Source organism: Nyctereutes procyonoides, unplaced genomic scaffold, assembly GCF_905146905.1.
Source record: "Nyctereutes procyonoides isolate TBG_1078 unplaced genomic scaffold, NYPRO_anot_genome, whole genome shotgun sequence".
Lineage (NCBI taxonomy): Eukaryota > Metazoa > Chordata > Mammalia > Carnivora > Canidae > Nyctereutes > Nyctereutes procyonoides.
In genome coordinates, this window is record NW_026575020.1 from 38,796,543 (window position 1) to 38,818,746 (window position 22,204).

At 53.4% G+C, this 22,204-nt stretch overlaps 1 protein-coding gene across 3 annotated transcripts in view; it reads right to left on the reverse strand.

Annotated features, from left to right (window-relative positions):
- Window positions 1-1,612: 1,612 nt before the first annotated feature.
- Window positions 1,613-22,204, reverse strand: part of MVB12B (multivesicular body subunit 12B) — a 186,355-nt gene continuing 165,763 nt past the window's right edge. For 2 of the 3 annotated variants that reach the window (XM_055325016.1, XM_055325034.1), the window contains exon 10: window positions 1,613-5,379. In XM_055325016.1, coding sequence (XP_055180991.1) covers window positions 5,293-5,379 — 87 coding nt within the window. In that variant the 3' untranslated portion in view covers window positions 1,613-5,292. Of the gene's footprint in view, window positions 5,380-20,923; window positions 21,538-22,204 lie in introns of those variants that run through there. The other variant, XM_055325025.1, reaches the window with a different exon arrangement.

Sequence of the window (22,204 nt, forward strand, 5' to 3'; positions counted from 1 at the left end):
GGAGTGCTTCTCTGTCTCCCCAGGAAGGGCTGTCACCCTCTCCCTAACATCTCCCTTATTAACAGGGAGATGCCCGTCGAGGGTCTGAATGAATCTGGACCTGCTCCAGACACTCCCCCGCCCCCTAGGCCTGAGCGGCTGGCGCAGGAGTCACCCGGCCCAGGCTGGCCAATCAGTCTATCCTGGGACTCTCACCTCTGGATCTTTTGAATGGAGACCTGAACTTGAGTGGCTGTGAGTACACAGGAGTGCGGGTGCCATGTGTGCTGGTGTAGAGAGTGCACATGAGAGGGAGGACTGGAGTGTGAGAGGACTGGGAGCAGATGGCAGGTACAGCAGATGAGGCAGTGCAGGCGAGAACAGGAGAAACAGGTGTGTGGTCTGGCCACTAACCTCGCCCTGGCCTAAGCTGTTGTGAGTAGATTTTGGTTTCTTGCTGCCCAAAGGCCTGTGAGGTGCCTGCCCCTGCGGCCCTGGGGAATCCGTTTGTCTGCCTTCCCGAGTAGTACTGAGGCCTCCTGCAAACAGACTCTGTGTCCTGGATGTGTAAAGGCCACCATCTGTACTTCCCTGGTGACCCAGCACTAGGAGGGACTCTGTGCATGAGGTGGATGGCAACACAGAGCCCTGGCCCTGAGGAAAGACCCGGCACATCACTCGGTTTCTGCTTATGCTAAGTGCTCTGCAAACATCCTCATCCCATCTTCCCAGGGCAGGCCACTGGTAGTGTCCCCATTCTACAGGTGTCAGGTAACCAGCTGAAGGCCAGTGGTCAGGAAGTGGCAGAGCCAGAACCTGAATCGAGCTCTTCAAACTCCATGTTCTGTTCTTTGTGGGTTTCTCATGGAATTCTCTGGGCTGCTTTTCCTTCCTCCTGAGAGAAGCCAGAGATTGGGGGTCCTGGGCTGGAGACACAGATGCTTTGGGGATTCTCATGGTCCTAATGAGAGCTGAGCTAAAGGTGGCCCCCTTCGGAGTCTGGCGTAAACAGCGCTCTTAGCAGTGACAGCTCAGACTGTGCCGTCTAGCCCAAAAATGCGAAGGTCACCTCTAAAGGAGGCAAAGTGCTTTGATACTGAAACCTGACTGATGGGCCCTGCAAGGAGCCCTGGGCCGTGTCCTGCAGCCCTTTGGTCTCTTCCCCGGCATTCAGAGTGGTGTCTTGCAAGCAGGCGAACAGTCGGGACAGGACTGAACCCAGAGGGGCAGCATGTCCTCCCGAGCAGAGCAGCCCAGGGCTCTGAACCCTGCACAGACAGGCGCCCCCCCCCGCCGCACATGAAAGCGCACCCCTGCATTCCCCGCCGGAGCCCCGGAGCAGTGCACGTGGTTCCTGTGCTTTCGCGGCAACTGGGGTTTTCGCCTTCCAGGGCCATTCCAGAAGGTGGTTCCCAGAGTGCAGGGCTTTCCTTGCCTTTGTAAGCCAGGCCTCTATACCAACGGGGGCAGCTTTCCACGCAGAAGCCGGCGCTGTCTAGCTTTAGAGGCGGGGAGGCCTGGCGGTGGCGCTCTCTGCCCTGAGGCCCCGGAAGAGCTGGAGGGGAGGCTGGAGGCTGGAGTGTCCTCTGAGGGGGGCGACCCGCTCAGGCAGTGGCACGGCAGCCAGCCGGGAAAAGGTTAAAACAAACGTTTATTTAACAAATTATATTAAGACAGACAATCACACAGTGAAACTTCCCTTGGCCACATACAGGAGTCACCTCAAATAAATACGGTCAGGACGTGGTTCCTAGGGCGAGGACGCAGCAGCCTGACCGGGCCCGGGTGGTCACACGGCGGCTCACGTGCCGGTGGCTGGGGGAACAGAGCCCTGTCTCGTGGTGGTGGCAGGCACTACTGGGCTGCGTTCAGGACAGGCAAGAACGAGGGGCCTCCTAGTCCGCCCCGGCGTGGTGGGGGCGTGGCAGATGGGGGCCGAGCTCTGGGGCTGCCCCCCGTGCCCTCGGGCTCCCCAGCTGTCAGGGGGCCCGGGTCGGGGTGGGGCGGCTGGACTGTCACCCCCACTGAGCACCATGGCACTGCGCAGTGGCCGCACAATCGAGCATGCTAGAACCGCATGGCCCGGGACACTGGCGAGTCCGTGACCGGACTGGACACGATAAAGGTCAGGGTGAGGCGTGTGCTTACGACGGGCCAGCCGGCACGGGGCTCCGGGGCCGGACGAGACGCGCGTCCCAATCTTCTCTGCCGCTTGGCAGCTCTGTGCCCGTGGACGAGCCTCTGCCACTTCATTTGTAACGAGGAGCGTCTAATACCCACTTCTGGGTTATTTGCATTTTAAGGGGGAATAACGGGAGAAAATGTGCTTCGAGTGCTGGCCTAGTGCCTGGTTTGGGACGCAGCTGTCCTTCTTGTCACCTGCCCCTGCTGTCTTCCTGAATGACTCAGGGCAGGGGGATGCCCGTGTCAGGGGCTCTCTGCTGCCAGCCGTGCAGCAGGACACCCAGCAAGAGAGGGGGGCCAGGGCAGGCTGGGAGGGGGTCTTCAGCTGCTCCCCACCCCCCTTACCAGGCTTCCTAGCTCTCCAAGTGGAGGCCAGTTGTGGCCCGTATCACATCCTGGACTTGGGGTAGGAAAAAGCCTTGATGCAGAGTTGCGGTGAACCGCGTCAACGGCTTACCCCTGATTACCACTGTGCCGTTCCGGGGGCTTTGGAGACACACTGCATTTCCAGAGGGAAAGGACAACAGGGAAGCTGTGCTCTGGTTAGTCTTTTTTTTTTTTTGGGGGGGGGGGATGAAGGCCAGGCCGCCACCCCCCCCTTGTGGTCCCGGGGTTGAACAAAACACCTCTCCGAGGCACGAGCTAGGGGTCCGGGCTGTCCTGGGGTCTGCATGAGCCCCCACATACACCCCCTTGCCTATGGTCACAAGGAAGGAGGGCGAGGAGCAGCCTCCAATCTACCACAGACACCAGCCTTTCCCCACCACAGTCACTGCCTAATTGCGGATCAGGGGACAATCAGTCACCATCACACGATACGGTGGAGGTGGCCGCAGCCTGCCCTAGCCCCTGCTAGCCTGTCTTCTTCCTGGTGGCCCCGCCTTGCTCTGGGTCCTCCCCTAACTGTGGGACAGGACAGCCCCGGGGCGGGGGGGCTCGGGAGGGCATACAGCTCCTCCTCTGTGGACAGCCTCCCTTCCAGCTCCTCCTCTGTGGACAGCCTCCCTTCCTATCCCTGCCCCCTGCCGCCCCGCCCATGCACCCTGACTCGGGTCGCAAGTGCTCTCCCCAAAGATGTTTGGTTGTCAGTCAAGGGACAAGGGCCATCGGGCGCTACCTGCCAGATGATAATCTCTCAGTCAGGCCATGAGCAAAGTGCCCAAACCAAGTGAACAGAAGTAATCAGAGTTGCCCCTCTCTGTTGGGCTTCAGGTCACACAGGTCACTTGGTTTTGGACCAGCCACCCATCCAAAAAGCAGCAGGAGACAGGTTCTCTGGGCCCCACAGGGCTCCAATTCCCCAGAGATACAACTAGCTTGTGAGTGGTACAGGTGAGTGGGTACAGGTGAGACCCGTCCAACAGCTGTCTCCTCTCCTGGTGAAGCACCAGTCCCCAAGGTCCTCAGACGGACTGCTGGCTCCAGCCCATGACCCCCGGGCCCCAGGGATTCCACCAACTACCTGCCTTTTCCTACCCCTTTGCTGTGTGGAAGGCCTGGGAAGGCCAGCCCCCCACGCCCCCCGAAATGTCCTGTCTGGGCAAAGGTAGGGAGAGGTGACCGCTTCCCTAATGTGCAGAAATCAGGAGCTATCAAGTGAAGATTGTGGGGCAACCAAGGAGGAGAGTGGAGCTACTGGAGATGGCAGGGCTCGTGAGGGTACATGAGGTATTTTTGCCCGCCCCGCCGCTTAGCTGGCAGCCACCCTCCTCGTGGCGTTGGCCCGATCTGCCCCAGGCACCATGGGGAGGCAGGGTCCGTGCCTGGCTGTGGCTCTCTTGGGCTCCCTTTGTGGTGGGGGACCCTCGCTGCTCTCCATGCCTCCCCCCCCTCTACCCTCCAGACACAGTCAAGCCTCAAGTCCAAAGCTCCCACCATCTGGGGACCCCCAAGAGGGGAGTTGCCAACATTCTGTGGAATTAAGACCTCGAAAGCTAGACCAGGCAGGCCCCTGGGTGAGGGCCTGAGCCCCCAGGGAGGGCTGCAGCCCTGTTCTCGTGGCAAACACGCCTGGAGCTGAACCTGGCAGCCAGCATCGTGAGAAGTACCAGTACGTCCACTGGCTGGTCGTGGCACAAATGTCCATGCTGGCCTCAGTTTGGTGACCTGGCTCAGATGGACTTTTAAAACAACTGTGCTGTTAGCAGAACCCAGTGAGACACAGCCTGGCTCTGAGAAGCCGATGACTACATGCCCATGTCCCTCTGGGGCTGGGCACTGGCCAAGAGTCTTCACCTGTGGCCCGGAGAGGGCCCATCCCTGGGTCACGGCACCGGGCCGAGGCAGCTGGGGTGGCAGTTGGCACGTGGGCATGGCAGAGATGAGCCCTTTGGGAGGGATGGGGATGTGTGGTGGCTGAGCACAATGTCCCGGGCAGCACAACTCCCCTCCAAGCAAGCACCAGGTCCCTCTGCCTTCTTGCCCAGAAGGCAAGTCCTCTGTGTGGGCAGCCGGGCGGCTGCTCCCCGACCTCAGCATGTCCAGTGTGTGAATCAGGGGAGAAGTCTGAGGGATGGCCACCAGTGAGGCGGGGACCCCAGGCTCAGGGCTCCTGGGGGACCACAGGCTTCTTCCTCCCGTGTGTCCTCTGGGTCGCCGTGAAACGCTCAGGGCGCTTGCTGCTGTTGGTGTGGGGGACTTGCTTCACAGCAGCCCCTGTATGGGGCACTCAGTGAGTCCTGGAGGGTGCTGTGCAAAGCGGTCACCCACCTTGGGTCCTCCAGGAGGAACCGGATAGCTAGAGGCAGACCACAGTCAGGAGGGAAGGGAGCCCGTAGCATCACTGGGCAGCTCCAACAATTGTGCAGGGCGCTCAGGGGTGACTCCCGTGCTGGGTAGGGTTGTCTGTAGGAGGGCTGGTCATCACACAGACACGTTAGGAGCTGCTGGTCACTACAGCAAACACAGATTAGTCGAGATTATGAACAGTATCCCCGGGGAGGCCGGGGTGTCACGTCAGGCAAGCCGATGGCCGAAGAGGTAACAGCTCAGCTGCCCAGAGTCTCCCAGATGAACCCCACCGTGGGGCAGTAAGAAAGGGTGGGCAGGAGGGACCGGGCAAGGGAGGGGCGCTCAGTAGTCTGGGCAGCTGCGTCTTCTCCCCACGGGGACAGGGTGGTGGCTGGCCCCTCAGGACTGGGGGATCTGCTGACACCGAGTGGGGCTGGGTGGGAGCCGGGCCGCAGCGCTCTGCTCCGTGCGGAAGCTGTACTCATACTGTAGGAGGGAGGGGACAGAGAAGCGTGGTCAGTGCATGAGGACAGCAGAGAAAACCATCCCAAGGCCTCAGGCCCAGCCCGCAGTGGCCCCTGTGCCACCTCACTGAGCGTGCCCACGCAGACACGGTGCCCTCTGGGCACACACGTGCGGTGCAGGGTGTGTGTACAGGTGCGCCTCTGCTGCTGCAGGCGGCAGGCCAGTTTGTGATGATGGATGCTATGTACCGTCCTTGCCTGTTTTCCTTGAGGGGGACTGCAGTGCCCAAAGCCACCAGCTGACCATGGGCCAAGCTGCCTGCCAGGAGTGGGGTCATGTACATGGTGAAGGACAGCTCTGGACTTCCATCCCACACCTGACCTGAGGCCAGCCACAGCCACCAGGCCCAGGGGACCCTTTGACTCTGTATTTCCTGCCATACCCTGCGCATGCGTACACCTTCCTCTGAGTTCCCAGAGCCGCTCCCTGAAGTGGGTGTGACAGTCTTCCTTAACTGACAACGGCCCCAGGCTTCAGGAGGCAGCACTCCACAAGCCCACCTTACCTGGGCCAGGGAGGTACCTGGAGGGGCATGCCTGTCCCCTGTCTCACCTTCACTAAGACTGAAGCTTACCTGACCCTAGGTCACTGTGTACAGGTAGGTTTGGAGTCTGATGGAAATTCAGAGAGGTGGGTACCTCTGTTGGGGAAGGGGGAGTGCACCTGCCTCTCAGAAGGCCGGGTGCGATGGCACTGCCAGAGTGTGGGGTGGGGTGGGGGGAGCAGCCTGGTCCAGCGTATGCCAGAGTTGCCAGGTGGTCCTAGGGGTTTAGGAATGAGGAGCTTAGATGAGGTCAGGGATGGGTTAACATTAAAAAATATATATATCTCAGGACTTTTAGCAGTAGAATGGCCCTAATAGCCAAGGGAATTTTAAAAAAGAAAACCATAGCTGGGGGCCTCACAATGCCAGATTTCAGGTTGTACTACAAAGCTGTGGTCATCAAGACAGTGTGGTCCTGGCACAAAAACAGACACACAGATCAATGGAACAGAATAGAGAACCCAGAAGTGGACCCTCAACTTTATGGTCAACTAATATTCGATAAAGGAGGAAAGACTATCCACTGGAAGAAAGACAGTCTCTTCAATAAATGGTGCTGGGAAAATTGGACATCCACATGCAGAAGAATGAAACGAGACCACTCTCTTGCACCATACACAAAGATAAACTCAAAATGGGTGAAAGATCTAAATGTGAGACAAGATTCCATCAAAATCCTAGAGGAGAACACAGGCAACAGCCTTTTTGAACTCGGCCACAGTAACTTCTTGCAAGATACATCCACGAAGGCAGAAGAAACAAAAGCAAAAATGAACTATTGGGACTTCATCAAGATAAGGAGCTTTTGCACAGCAAAGGATACAGTCAACAAAACTCAAAGACAACCTACAGAATGGGAGAGGAGATTTGCAAATGACGTATCAGATAAAGGGCTAGTTTCCAAGATCTATAAAGAACTTATTAAACTCAACACCAAAGAAACAAACAATCCAATCCTGAAATGGGCAAAAGACATGAACAGAAACCTCACAGAGGAAGACATAGACATGGCCAACACGCACATGAGAAAATGCTCGGCATCACCTGGCATCAGGGAAATACAAATCAAAACCCCAATGAGATCCCACCTCACACCAGTGAGAATGGGGAAAATTAACAAGGCAGGAAACCACAAATGTTGGAGAGGATGCGGAGAAAAGGGAACCCTCTTGCACTGTTGGTGGGAATGTGAACTGGTGCAGCCACTCTGGAAAACTGTGTGGAGGTTCCTCAAAGAGTTAAAAATAGACCTGCCCTACGACCCAGCAATTGCACTCCTGGGGATTTACCCCAAAGATACAGATGCAGTGAAACGCCGGGACACCTGCACCCCGATGTTTCTAGCAGCCATGTCCACAATAGCCAAACTGTGGAAGGAGCCTCGGTGTCCATCGAAAGATGAATGGATAAAGAAGCTGTGGTCTATGTATACAGTGGAATATTCCTCAGCCATTAGAAACGACAAATACCCACCATTTGCTTCAGCGTGGATGGACCTGGAGGGTATTATGCTGAGTGAAATAAGTCAGTCGGAGGAGGACAAACATTATATAGTCTCATTCATTCGGGGAATATAAATAATAGTGAAAGGGAATAAAGGGGAAAGGAGGAAAACTAAGTGGGAAATATCAGAAAGGGACACAGAACATGGAAGACTCCTAACTCTGGGAAATGAACTAGGGGTGGTGGAAGGGGAGGTGGGCGGGGGGTGGAGGTGACTCGGTGGTGGGCACTTGATGGGATGAGTACTGGGTGTTATTCTGTATGTTGGCAAATTGAACACCAATAATAAATAAATTTATTATTTAAAACAAATCCTAAAAAAAGGGCTCCTCCATGTAAAGTAGAACCACGTGGAACTGCCCTGGTTAAACTTGGCCACCAGCTGAAGCTATTTCCTCAGGGATGTGGTGGTGGTGGAGGAGGCTGATAGGAAGCCAGGCCTGCCTGCTCCCCCCAACCCCGAAGTGAGCTGCCTGCAGCAGGAGAACAGCTAAGAGTGGAGGGCTTCAGGGGTCAGCCAGGAATGAGGGGCAGCAGCAGACCTTGGAGAGTTTTTTTCCCCTTGAGCAGAAATGGTGAAGAGGCAGCCAACAGACCACCACTGCCCAGCATGTGTCCTCAGTCCCCCCTGCCCGAGGGCCCCACAGCACTGATGCAGGACAGGCAGACACAGATCTGGGCCAGCCCCGTCCCATGGCTGTGTGAACAAAAGGAGCAAATAGCCTCAAGTGACCCCTGAGCCCAGAGCCAAAGGGCCCGGCAACGCAGATATGACTGTGGTCCCTACAGACACTGCCACCAGAAGGGGCAGGAGGGAAGGACTTGACTTTGGAGGGTGACCTCAGACAGGTCTTTGCCCTTCCCTGATCCTCTGTGAACTCCTCCTTGATCCTCCGTGAACTCCCCTCGGAAGTGGGGCTATGTTAAGAGATAACAAGTGTCAGCGAGGATGTGGGGAAAAGGGAACCCTTGTGCCCTGTTGGGAACGTAGCTGCCGTGGAATGTGGTATGGAGGATCCTCCAAAAATTAAAACTAGAACTCTCCTAGGACTCAGCAATTCCTCTTCTGGGTATTTATCTGAAGAAAACAAGAACGCTAACTCAAAAAGCTACCTGCCACCCCCATGTTCACTGCAGTGTGGTCTCCGACAGCCAAGACCTGGGAGTCCATTAGGTGTCTGATGACCGGTGAAGGGATAAGGAAGACGTGGCATAGAGATACAGTGCGGTCTTATTCAGCCTTTGAAAAATCAAAATCTCGCCATTTGCAACAGCATGGATGGATGGTGAAGGCATTTTGTGAAGTGAAATAAGTCAGAGAAAGACAAACACCCACGTGACCTCACTTATATGTGGAATCTAAAACCCCTGTAGTTAAAGAGAACAGACTGGGGGTTGCCAGGGGAGGGGATCTGGATGGGTGAAGGGGGTCGAAAGGTAAAAATTCCGGTTGTAAAGTCGTGGGGATGTAATGTACAGCAGGTGACCACAGTTAGCGCTACGTTGCATGTTTGGAAGTTGCTAAGAGTAAATCTTAAAGGTTAAAAATTTTGTAACCATGGTGACAGATGTTAACTAGACATCGTGATCATTTTGCGATACGGACAAATATGAATTCATTATGTTGTACACCTGAAACTAATGTTATATGTCAATTATACTTCAGTAAAACGTGGGGTCACAGTCTACTCCCAGGGCTGGCTGTGAGGGTGGGGTGAGCGACAGCACATGAAGGGCCTGCACATCGCCAGCACCAGGCGAGCACTCGCTGCACTTTTCTTGTCTACTTGGGAAAATCTATCAAAGCGGCTCCCAACCTGCTCACTTTCCCGCTCCCAGGGGCCATGGCTGGGCCCCAGCTCCGGGAGGCTGGTCCAGGGGAGCATCCCTAGAGGCGGCGGCCTTCAGGCAAAATCTGAGACAATACCGCCACCTGGTGGCTGCTCGGGTGCATCACGGCAGGAAAGGTTCCTCCGCTCCGTCAGCACTGGCCATGCTCACCCGCGCTGGACCCTGGGCAGCGCCCGAGGGCGGCAGGGCAGGGGCACGCCGCCACCATTAATCCAAATGAGCGACACAGGAGGCAAGGGTAGGCTGGGGGGTGGAACATGAGTGCATTTCTGCTGGTGGCTCAGGGGCAGCTGCCTGGCTGAGGCGATAGGGAACGAGGGGTAAAAGGTTGGGAACTGGAAGCATCTGGGGGAAGGCTAGCTGGAGTGATGGATGGAGAGAAGTTTCAGGAGGAGCACGCAGGGTCAGAGAGTGGAGGACCTGGAGATGTGAGCCAGGGAGGGCAGCATGCTGGAGTGGCACAGGCTGGGGCTGTGGTCGTCGGAACCACCTCGTGGCCTCAGCGGGGACCGGTCTAGGAGAACGGAGTGGGGTGGTGCGGCCGCCCCTCAGGGGTGGGGAGAGGAGGCACAAGGGAAAGAGATGTAGCAGGCGGACCCACCCCTAACGCACAGAGTCCCTGGAGGTCGTGGTAAGATGCAGATTTGGACTCAGAAGGTGGGATGGGGCTCAAGAGTTTGCATTTTCAAGTACCTCCTGGGCAAATTGCTGCTGCTGTTCAGAAGGCCAATTCAGACCATTCTGTGGCCCAACCGGTGGGATGTGGGTGGGAGTGGGCAGAGGGCTAGAGGCATGAGGGCTGGGGGCAGCTGTGCATTGGAGGAGGCTGGGGGGCTTTACCCTGGCTGCTCTCAGGCCAGGCCTGAGAGATCCTGCCTAGGGCAGCAGACAGAAGGCACCTCTCCAATGGAGCTGCAAGAAGTCCCGAGTGCACACACTGCCTCTTCCGGACACACAGCCTGAGCCCAGTCCTCCCTCTGCCTCCGCCCCCGCCCCAACCCCCCCCCCATGGCCAGGACTCTTGGCATGGGGCACAGATTGCAGCCCCCCCCCACCCTTGGGAGCTTTCCCTTTTTAGGTTATCTTGGCTGCAGAAAAGCACTACTCCCCACCCCACCCCCACCTCTTGTTTTCTCTAACTCCCCAAATGAAATTTCAACATATGTCCCCAGACATAATCCCCCTTAGGCTGCGGATAACCCTTCCCACAGACACTGTCTTCTGCCCGGGATTGCCGGCCCCAAAGTGTTTGCCCAAGAGACTAGGGCCGCTTCTGGAAGGCCTTTCACTCCCTTGGGCAAACAGCGAGTACCTTTGAAGGTGGATTTGGGCCCGGATCTGTTTACTCAAGACATTAGTCTCCTGCATAAGGAAAACCTGCACTCGCGTACAAACAGCAAATCCTTTTTGAATTAAAAAAATTTTCAATTAAAAAGCATTTGGGCTCGCAGAGCCTAGCCCAGCGGAGCGGTGCTGGGCCATGGCGCCCTCTGGTGGACACTAGCCTTCACAGCAGCTGGGCCTGGCGGTCTCTCCAGGAGATGTCACTGTCAGGGGTTATATCTGGGGCTGTCCCTCCACCCCAGAGACCCTGCAACTGACACATCGGGCCTCTGTAGCTCTGGGGTATGAGCTCCCACACAACTGTTGTCCTGGTAAGGGGGACATGTGGACCTTAGCTTCCAGCTGCACTGTGGTCGCTTGGACTCTGCCTGACTGGTTAAAAGGGGGCAATCAAACCCTCCTCCACTCAGAGACCTGAGACAATTTGCATGAAAGACCCAGTCCTTATGCACGAGAATCAAGGTTTTTAACCAAGCCACTGGTGCCTGGGGCCCTGGCTGGGGTGGGGTGGTTCTGGCTCACCTGGCGGGGCAACAGTTTTCAAAACGCCCAGGAGATCTTATTGGTTTGGCGAGTGAGAAGCACTGTCTGAAAACTTTAACCAAACAGAACACAGATGGTCCCAGATTTACCACATTTCGACTTTAAAACAGTGCAAAAGCGGCAAACGTTCAGTAGAAACCATACCTCAGATTTTGCATTTGATACTGTCTTGTGAGGCTCAGCAGCCGCAGCCCCCAGGCAGCCATGTGACTGTGAGCGTCAACAACCGATATGCCGACAGCCCTACTGGCCCCATCCGACCATCCTGTTTTTCCCTTTCAGTACAGTATTCAATACGTTACATGAGATAGTCGGCATTTTATTATAAAATAGGCTTTGTCTTAGATGCTCCTGCCCATCTGTGGGCTACTGTACGTGTTCTGGGAGTTTAAGGCAGGCCAGGCTAGGCTATGATGTTCGGTAAGTTAGGTGTATATTAAATGCATTTTTAATTTACAGTGTTTTCAACTCATGGTGGATTTCTTGGGAAGTAACCCCACTGTAAGTTGAGGAAGGTCTGCAGGGGGGGGAAAAAGGCCAAGCATATACCCTCCCTCCCTGGATCTGGTAATGATCAGATCAGGGACTCCGGAGGAGAAAGGGCAGTAAGGGATTATTTCCAGCACCCAAGCTTTACAGACATGGAAGCTGAGCCCTGGGGCAGGATCAGACGTCCCAAAGGTCTGGAGGGAGCCAGGGCAAAGCTGGACTAGGCCCACTGTGGTCCCAGAGGTGGGGGGCAGTCAGTGTCAGGAGAGAGTCTGCACCCACCTCTCATGCAGGTGCAGCTCAGAGGTGGGGGCGGACAGATGTGAGCCAATGAGTCGACCTAAGTTGGCCCTGGGGTGGATCATGGAAGAACCTGGAAAGCTGTCAAGAGCAGGCCTACAGGGTCCAGGCTGGGTGAGAATAGATGGAGGAGAAGTAAAGGGGCCAAGGTTTATGTCCACAAGAAGTCTGGTTCAGGGGTGTACTGACACTGAAGGGTGGGCTTTGGCCATCATGGAGGGTCCTCCAGGCAGACAGATGGGCCTGGCCCCATACAGTTAGGAAGGTGGGTGAGGTTCCTAATGGCCCTGCCTTCCCCAGAGCCTGCCCCCTCAAGCCTGTCCTGCACTGACTCTAGATCCCCACAGCCCCAGCTGTGGCCTGGGCTCTGCTTATCAGCTGCGCTTAACCTGTTCTGGAATTTCAGCTGTAGGAAGCCTCCACTCCTTCCTGGAGGGCTCCATGTCCTCCCTCTCGGTGTGCAGAAGCCTGGCTGCTGGAACTCGGCCCCTGGAGAAGAAGAGCCAGTGCCACTGCAAGAAGCGGCCACAGAAGGGTCTCACCTCCCCAGAGGGCAGCCTCATCTGTGCACCTGGAGAGGCCTGTCTGCTGATTTGAATACATCCCCCCAGCCCTTTAAGCTCCCGAAGGGGAGACTGAAGACTAACGCCTCATTGGACAAGCTAAGACTGGTGACACTTTGTGACCTGAGGCTTCTTACTCCCCCCACCTCTGGGGAGTCCTCGTTTCATACTTGGATTGTGGTTCCACAGAGATATCTGAAAAATTGGGTGAATGGAGGAAGTGCTGGGGTCCAGACGAGCATGTAGAAGTGCTTTACCTGGAGGAGGTCTGTCCACATGCACATGGGGGCACAGGGGAGTGACGGCGAATGCCAGGGGTGCCCTTCTCATTCCACAGGAGGTTCTAGAACACCCCATAGCTGGGGAGTACAGGCCTGGAGCTCTACAGCCCATGACCCCAGTGGTCCCTAGTAAGGTGAGGTGGCTCCTGCTAGGACCAAATCTGTACACCCCGTGAAGCTGGTGTTGCTGTCTTTCCACTACAGGTGAGCACACCAGGGCTGTGAGAGGCTGAGCAGCTTTCTGATGCCACCAGGGGTCAGGGGACAGCAGGAACACGTCTTTAATGCCACAGTCAGATAGGGATGCCCTCATTTCACACGGCTGCACAGAGCAGTTGGCATGGCTCCTGCAAGCCCTCAGGGAAGCCACGTTGGTTTCCGTTCTGGCTTTCCCACTGGATTCCTGGGCTCGAATCTGAGAGAAGTAACCCCGAGTCGGGGCCCTGAGCCCCACCCAGGTCCACTGCTGGGCCTTTTCCTGAAGACCCACCTGCTCCAGCAGGAACCATGTCTGTCTGGGCACCGTACCTGGCTTCGAAAGCAACTGCTCAGTTCATGACATTCATAGCCTTCTGCTGGCTCAGCCCCTGCATCCTTCCACTCCCAGGGGCATCCAGGCCGTTTCGGGGATCCTCAGCACCCAGCTCTAAGCCTGGAATTCCCAGGACGAGATGGCGACCCCTACTAGCTGCCCTGTATGGTCTGCCTCCTGGGCTCAGTGCCAGGAGAGCCCCCTACTGTCAGGGCACCCTCAGCTCACAAAGCACCTTCCAGCTAGGACCCCGGACTGAAGAGCATCCAAGAGCTTCTGGGATGGTGGAGTGACTCCTGCCTCCCTGCTCCACCCTGTGGCAGAGCCCCAGGCTCCCCCCACCCCCGCTCCTCTGGACTGAGGTTTGAATGGGTTCTGCAAAGACCTTTCTCCATGCCATGGCTTGTGGATCTTTCCTCCCTCCCTGCCCAGCACCAAGTCCTAAATGGGCCTGGGCCAAATCTTTGTGCCTTTCCATATGCTGTTCTCCCTAGACCACTTTCTCCCTTGGATGGATAAAACATTACTGTCCTTAAAGGCCCAGCTAAAGGGGCACTTTTTCTGGGATATGTTCCCTCCTCCCCTGGGGAGAATTCATCACAACCCCCTCCACAACACTTCACATATCCTAAGTGCATGGTCAGGACGGGCCGTGGCCACTTCTGTAGCTCCAGAGCCTGGTGGAGGCTGTGGCCTAGAATGGATAGATGGATGATGGGTGGACAGACAGATGGACAAGTGGGTGGGTGGATAGATGGAGGGATGGACAGATGGGTGGGTGTATGAGTGGGTGGATGGACGGATGGATGGGTGGACAGACAGTGCAGGAGAGATAAAACTCTGGGCACAGCTCAGCACAAAGGAGAGAGGGCAGCCAGTTTAAGGGCTACATTCTGGAGCAGGTGGTAGGTGATTCTGATTTTCAGTCATTTGTGGCAGCAGCATTCAGTTCAGCCCTGTGTTTTCTGACATCTCACAGCCTTTGAGGCATGATGGTGGGATGAGTCCTATCATGTGGTATTTAACTCAGCACGAGTTAACTCACAGTCCTGAGCCCAGTGCACGTCCACATCACCCCTGTGAATGCAAGATTATGAGTCTGAGTGCACTGTGTATCTCCAGACACATGCTATGTGCAGGCTGGGTGTTCACACCTTGTTGACCTGTGGGGTGTTTAAAAATAAACACTGAAAAGTTGAGAGATTGCATAAAATGCCAACATTTTCCAGCTTTTCCAGAAAAAAGTAGGAGGCTATGGCAATTCTGGATGTTCATTCCTGCCTCTGGAGACTACTTCCTTTAGAGAACATGTGCTTTCCCATTTGCCACACTCCCCACCGTTCCCTAGAAACTGTCCAACCAGGCAGCATCAACTGCCGTGTTATCACCACAACTGTATTTTGTGAGTGTGTGGGGCAGTGGGAACTGTGTAAGCAAGAAAGTGAAATATTCCTGTACCCATGACTATCAAAAGTAGGAAAACAGAAGACAGATTGAGAAGGTTGTGCAATTTTAAGGAAAATGGGGAACAGCACATTTCGTGGTGGAACTGAAGATGGCTGGGTGGCTGCTGAGGACAGGGGTGTCCTGTTGTCCTTGGCCTCTCCCTCACTGTGCCCCCAGCTTGCCTGCTCTGCTGTGGGCATGGCTGCCATCCCCATGTCTCCAAGCAGCCGTGGGGGCTTCCCCTTCATTGGGTCAGCATTTTAGAGCTCACCTGAATATTACCCCCCGCCAAAAAAAATAGATATGTGTATTTTCCCTCTCTGAGGCTCTCTGTAGGAAATATGGGAACCACCACCACTTTCTGGAGCTGGAGAACGAGGAGCGTGGTCGCGTGCTTCCTTATTCTTTTTCATCCTTATGCTTTTTCCCTATGTGAGAGGCAGCCTTCTAAGAGTTTAGCTTAGGGAGGTATTACTTTAAAACTTGGGGTGAGAGTTCCCAAAACATGAGGGAAAAATCCTTTCATGAAGAACTTGTGGAGGACCACGTATTTATTTATCTTGACTTTGGTCTGTGGGAGTGAGTGTATGACTCATGATGGCAACCAGGGCAGGTGATTCTGCCGCCAAACATCACCTCTGCCTCAGCTTCATTTCCACCTGGTCAGCCTGCTTCTCTCATTTCTACTATGAATGCCCTGGGCTGCTGTGGGAGCAGGCTGGGGGGTGGCCACCACTGGGGTGATGCTGCTGCTGGGGGGACACTGCTGCCTGCAGAACCAAAGGGGCAGTGGGGGGCTTGGAGACTCTCAGAATTAGGAACTCTTAATATAATCAAGCATATTAATATGCCCATGGAGAAAATATATGATCATCTCAATAGATGATTAAAAGGCATTTATCAAAAGCCACCATCCATTCCTGATAAAAAAAAACATTTAGAAAAATAGAAATGGATGGCTAATTCTTTAGCAGGATAAAGAGAGAGAGAGGTCTATATATAACAACCCAAGACACAGTATTATGGGTTAATGTTGAAATTAGAAACTTCTAGTAATGCACAGGTAAGACAAGGAGGCTCTGTGGCTGGAAAGCACCAGGCAAGGTGGCGGGCAGAGGCATTGGGAGAAGGGACAGACTCCAGATAGGAGGCCCCGTCAGGGTTTGCAGATGACATAACTGCCTGCCAGGGACACCAAAGCAAAGCAACTGAGAAAAACACCAGAAAAACAGTAACAGAAATAGGTGAGGAGCTTGATATATAATCACTTGATATATAATTACTCAGTCTACTCTGCTCGGTGACAGAACAAACCTCCAGATGGAGACTCTTCACCTAAATGACACAACAGCTCCTCTGTTAACCTATGTAGTCACTGCAGTTACAGTAAACACCTAGTGGGGACGCCTGGGTGGCTCAGTCAGTTAAGCATCTGCCTTCGGCTCAGATCATGATCGCAGGGTCCTGGGATTGAACCTGTGTCAAGCTCCCTGCTCAGCGGGGAGTCTGCTTCTCCCTCTTCATGCCCCCCTGCTTGTGCTCTCTTGCTCGCTCACTTTCAAATAAATAAAATCTTAAAAAAAAAAACAAACCCACCTAGAACAGAGCTTTTAGAACCCTCTTCCAAAAAAGGTTCTAAAGTGAAGCTGGAAGAATAATCATGTGAATATAATTAGAAAAACTGGGGGTTATAAAGAAAGAACTCTGTTGTATATTAGAGCTTATTATAAAGCTATAGGATTCCAAACAGTGTGGCAATAATATAAAAAGAGCAGAGAAGAACAGAGTCAAGAGAAATGTCCACGGATCCACTTACAGAAGAGAACAATATGGTAAAGACAGCACTTGAAGTTCACTGAAGAAAGTAATCAGTGTTAAGAAAACTGGCTAATGCTCTAGGAGAAAATAAGGCTTCTAATTTCAGATGGATTAAGTAGTTGAATATTAATATATTAAAATATGAAAGAATGTAAGAAAACAGGACTGATTATTTGTACAAACTTCTGACACAAAGCCCCAAATAAATGTTAAAACGTAAAGACAAAGGAGTCCATGAAGAAATGAAAACAATTGTATAGCAGGACACATCAACAGGAATAAAAGCCACTGGTTAAAGTGTTCTTTAGCCTGCGACAGGGAGAACGTTGTTATAAAGACCATAAAGCATTCTTAAAAACACGTGAAAAAAATCATGAACTATGCCAACGGAAAAAAAACATGGCAAAGGGCCCAAACAGGAGATTTACAAAATAAATACAAGTGGTTGATAACCATATGAAAGAATGTTCACCTTCAGATGCTGGTGATGCTCGGGCCACAGCGAGAACGTGGGAAGCAAGGGCCCCTCGTACACTATGGGGCGCAGCGGGGAGGTCTCAGTGTCTGCGCCCTTTTTGGAAGGCAGAACCCAAAATGGGTCATATATATTCTACTAAAGACAGACCCCGGGGAGCAAAGACACATGTACAAGGAAATCCGCGGCTGTGTAATAGCAAATCATTGGAAACAACTCAAAAGTCAATCAATAGTGGACTGCTTATATAAATTATGGCATAATCATAAAAGGGAAGTATGTGTAGTCATTAAAAAGAATGAGGCAGGTCCGTGTGACATGACACAGAAGGTTGCGGAAGTGAACAGCACGGCAAGAGCCAGCTAACACCTACACGTGTGCAGGTGTCCACTCTTTACATGTTTCGGCGACATTTGAAGTCTTATAAACACGTGCAACCTTTGAACTCAAGGGGAAAACACTAGATTTTAAATAGCTGATTCTGATCGGCAGGACAGCTGGTTCAGATGATAAAAGTGCCCCAGAGACCCGCTACGATTTACAGGGGAGGGAACTCATCTTGTCTGTGGTCATACTCCTGACGAGTCCTGTAGTGCTGGTCCCCAGGCCACAGCCCATATTTCAAGAGAAGCCTTACACTCCTCCTGGGCCTTCAGAAAGGGCATCCCTGAGACTAGGTCATTAGGTTTCTTTGTTTTGGGCGGGGATGATCTCAACCGAGTGTGTAAGGATTGGGGTGGCAGCTCGGTGCCTCTGAGCAATATAAAAAAGGGGCGCATGATAGGTTAACATCGATATTTTATCCAACGTTTATTTAATAGATAAATTAGGCAAGTGTCTTTCCCCAGACGTATCCGCTTCCTGACTGAAAAATAAAAACGATTCTAGGTGGTGAAAACGGTCAACCTCGGCGGAGGGAAGGCTGCTGATTTCCCGTTGCAGTGTGAGGCCTGACCACTAGATGGTGCAAAGGGACCACGAATTTTGCGACCTCTCCCTCCACAAAATTCTTTAACGTTAATAAGCACAATGAAAGCTTTCCAAAAGTAGAAAGAATGAACAATTGTGCTGGGACATGAACATTCTGCTTTTATAAGATTGGGACTCTGCCACTTCATTACTGATACAGAAATCTTCCGCTTCACTTTCTTCCCGCATATGCAGGTCCCAAGTCTACTCTCATCTCCTGCATCTGAAGGGGCCCAGAAGCCCCTGCAAAGCGCTTGTCCAAAAGTTGAATTTGAATTTTTTTTTTTTTACCTTGCACTGCCAAATGTGTTTCCATTAATTTCACCTCAATGTCGTGACGTAAATGCTAGTGGAATCGGCCCCAAGCTAAATAAGCAATAAGCCCCATTTTTCAACACACAAACACATAAAGATGTCAGCTCAAACTGTTTACTAATTAACACTTAAAAAGACACAAATTAGATATGCGTGGCTAAGAGCAATTATAATCAAGACGAATTTCTCTAGTCATTTGGGAACTGAGAAAAATGCCTAATTGCTGGAACCAATGTTTTAAAAACTGAAATCACGCCAGTTAGCAAATATGTTCATTTAAAGAACATTCCACGTGACTACACTCTTGAGGATTGACTACAAACACGAGAACAAGGAAAATATTTAGGTATAAAATTAAAATTTTAAGCTCTCTTAGATTTATAACTTCTTCATTAAATATGTCTGCAAACAGCAGCCCATAAAAACCTGTAGCAATTAAGTGGTTAAATGAACTGCCTCCCTTGTCAATTTTAAGGGAGTGATTAATATTAGATCGTCCCTTTACTAATTAGACTCTCCCGTGTCTTTCAGCTTTAAAGTCGAGTGAAAATGGAGGCTGCGTGTCCTACCAGGAAGCACGGTGGGCTAATGATGCTGCCCCTGCCAGGCTGAATTTTCAGCTGGCACCCACAGAAGGCAGGGCGAGCATCGTGGTTTCCTGCGGGAGGCCGGCGGCAGGGGGGGATGGCTTTGTCCGAGATGGAAGGCTGGAAGGCGCTGGGAGGCTGGGTGCCGCTTCGTCATAGGCATTGTTGCCTCCTGGTTTTAAAAGGCTTGCGGGGTGTTAGACGCACGCGGCGTGAAATCCACAATCAAGGCCGCTGTCTCTTGGCCATTATTCCTTGAGATGAGGGACAGGGACGGTGAGACCGGGGTGGCCCGGCCACAGGGCAGGTGGGGCGGTGGGCGGGGCGGAGGGAGGCAGTCATGGCAAAGGGCACAGAGACCCCGGAATGATTTTAGAAGCTGCAGCCTGGGCTGCGGAGTGCGGGGCGCTCCCACCCTGGCTGTGACGGGGAATTCATCAGATGGAGAAACAGGGCAACTGCTTACAAGGGAAATAAAGAGCAGCAGAGACGGAGGATATTTATATGCCCATCTTCTCACTCCGAGAGAAGACGCTTCATCACAGGGGTCGGCTGCAAAATTACACTTTTCCTGATTCTTGGATAGAGAGAACCTTTTATTTGGGCAGCGGGGAGGACAATGAGGGTTTCACCGGGACACGGTCCCCGGGGTCACCACCACGCTGTGGGGGAAGGGCAGGGGCCAGAGAGCCTCCCCATCACTCCCGAGGCCCAGGGGAGGTGAGGAAACTCACTTTCTCACACCTCGGGCACATTTTTGCGGCAGAGGCCCTGCTCCGAGCCCGGACAGACGCGGGTGGCACGGACAAGGGCTGCGGGAGGGCAGGCCGGGCCGGAAGGAGGCTGCCATCGCCACGAGAGTGACAGCATTCAAGGGGGGGGGGGGGAGAATTTCTTTATTAGCCACAGCTTTGCTTATTTTCAACACCCACACCCTAGCGTATTTCTTAGTTGTGAGAGGTTTCACGTTTGTCAAGAATCTATTCCCTCTGCAATCTGCTCAATGGCAGGCAGAGAGATGTTAATCACAACCTTAAAACAGGACCTTCCTTGGGGGTCTTTCAAGAAACTTAACCAAGTGCCACATGCCATAGCTTCTGGGGGGATTGCCGTGAAGGCAGGAGCAGCAGCTGCCAGGACGAGTGCTCCACGAGGGGTTGGGGCCATCAGGCCTGTGGAGCAGGAAGCCAGGGCACCTGCCTGGAGTTGAACTTATGTGGCAGATTTGGTGTGCTACTTCAGGCACCCAGACTCAAGGTGTGTCCTCTACCTACCCTGCTGCCTCCATCGTCCACATGGTCCGTAAACATCCTTGTGAGCACCCAGTATGTGCCCATCAACGTGGCAGGTGGTTCTGGTCCACACTGCCAGCGGCCTCGTCCCGTCTTCCTATTGGCAGGGCCCAGGGTCATGCTTTTTCTGAAGCTTGCCTGATTTTGGGGGGCAGAGCAACGTGCTGGCATCAGCAGCATGCACTTCAACTTCCTTCATGGATGGGACCACCTGAGCCCAGGTCTCTGCCGTAAACCAGGGCAGTATCACTTCTCCACACGGGGTGCATGCAGGGTGTGTGGGGGGAGGGAAGCACCTGCCTAGCACAACGCAGCCTCCGTGGACGCTGGCTTCTCCCTGCTGCTCAGGAATCTCAGAGGCCCAGGAGGTGTTCAGGATAGGCAGAGAGATGCGGTTCTGGTCATGTGTCTGTCCCTGAACCCACAGGCAGTCTTCTGCCTTTTTGTGGGGAAGGGGTTTGGTTTAATAGTGTAAAATATGAAAAAATAATACACAGTGAGCAAAGATCCCCTTCAGCCCCCCCTCCCCCCCGGGCAACCAGACTTGCTGGAGATGGAAAGGAGCAAAATCATCCTGACCCAAGGGACATCCAGCAACTCAGGCCCAACCCTTGGAGCTGAGAGCCGGGGCCTGGGGGATGGTGGGTCCGGCTTCTCCTTGGCCTCCGGCTCATGAGCAATGTAGAGATCAGCAGTGAAAAGGAGGAACTTCATGTTTATTTATGGAGAAAATTCTCTGCCATTGTTGCCGAAGCAGCAGTCTGTTCACCAGAGCGTGATATCAACATACTAATCACCATGAAATGCACGCCGATGGCCGGGGCCAGTAACTTCTAAATCCTCAGATTAAATGAGGAACCGCGGCATCCTTGACTGTGGTGGTATCTGTGATGGTTTTACAGCCTAGTTAACGTTTCTAACCTTCTCTGTTCCCTGACTTTTTAACTCCACTTTAATTTCCTTCAACAGAGAACAAGACCTGTGTTTTTAGCCATCATTGAAACAAGAAGTAAAGTGAGGCATGGTCATCAGGGATGTCACTGCTTGGCCTCCAGTGGCCGAGTGGCCAGCCAGGCTGACCTAGGTCAGAGGTGCGCTCACTTGCCCCCCTTCCTGCAGGACAGTAATAATGGTGATCACGACCGAGGCGGTGGCCACGGCTGGCAGTCCCTGAGCAGCATCACGGCAGACCCTGTCCCAGGCCCTCTACACGACCGTCTCAGTCAAACTTCATAAGTGCCGTGCAGGCAGTATTTTCATTACTCTCCTGATTTACAGAAGGGAAAACAGAGGTTCAGAGCAGTTAAGTGGTTCTGCTGAGACCCAAGCATGGGTGGCCGAGTCCAGAATCCATCTGTACCCTGCCAGGCTCTCTCAGAGTGCCGGACATGAAGACAACACATTCTAAAGAATTGCACGTTTGAATGGCATTTCAGATCTCAGCATGAGAATGTCAGTTTCTAGTGGCTTCTGCAGCCGGCGCTGAGCCTGACACAGGCCTCACCTACTTTGCCCCATCCCAGGAACTCAAAGGCCCAGCCTGTGTCAGGTGGACCAGCCTTCCCAGCACGGTTGTCTCCATCAGCCCCTTGGAGGGAAACAGAACCATGGGCTTCCAGGCATAAGGGGCAGGGTTTGGAGTGTGACCACGGGTCTCAATCTTGTCTTGGGCAAGACCTTTCACCTCTAGAGTCTCAATTTCTGCCCCGTGAGATGGGGAGGAATGGTACCCACTTGGCCAGCGGGAACCTGTGGAAATGTAGGGAGAGCCCCCAGCTGAAGGTGAGCACATAGCAGGTGCTAAAATAAAACATGGACAGATGGCAGATAAGAGAAAGCACAACATCCAGACAGCTGTCTGCTTGGTCCAGCACACGCTACCTCACAATCTTCAACCCGCGATGCTGGGCACCTGTGGTTACGTATATTCACAT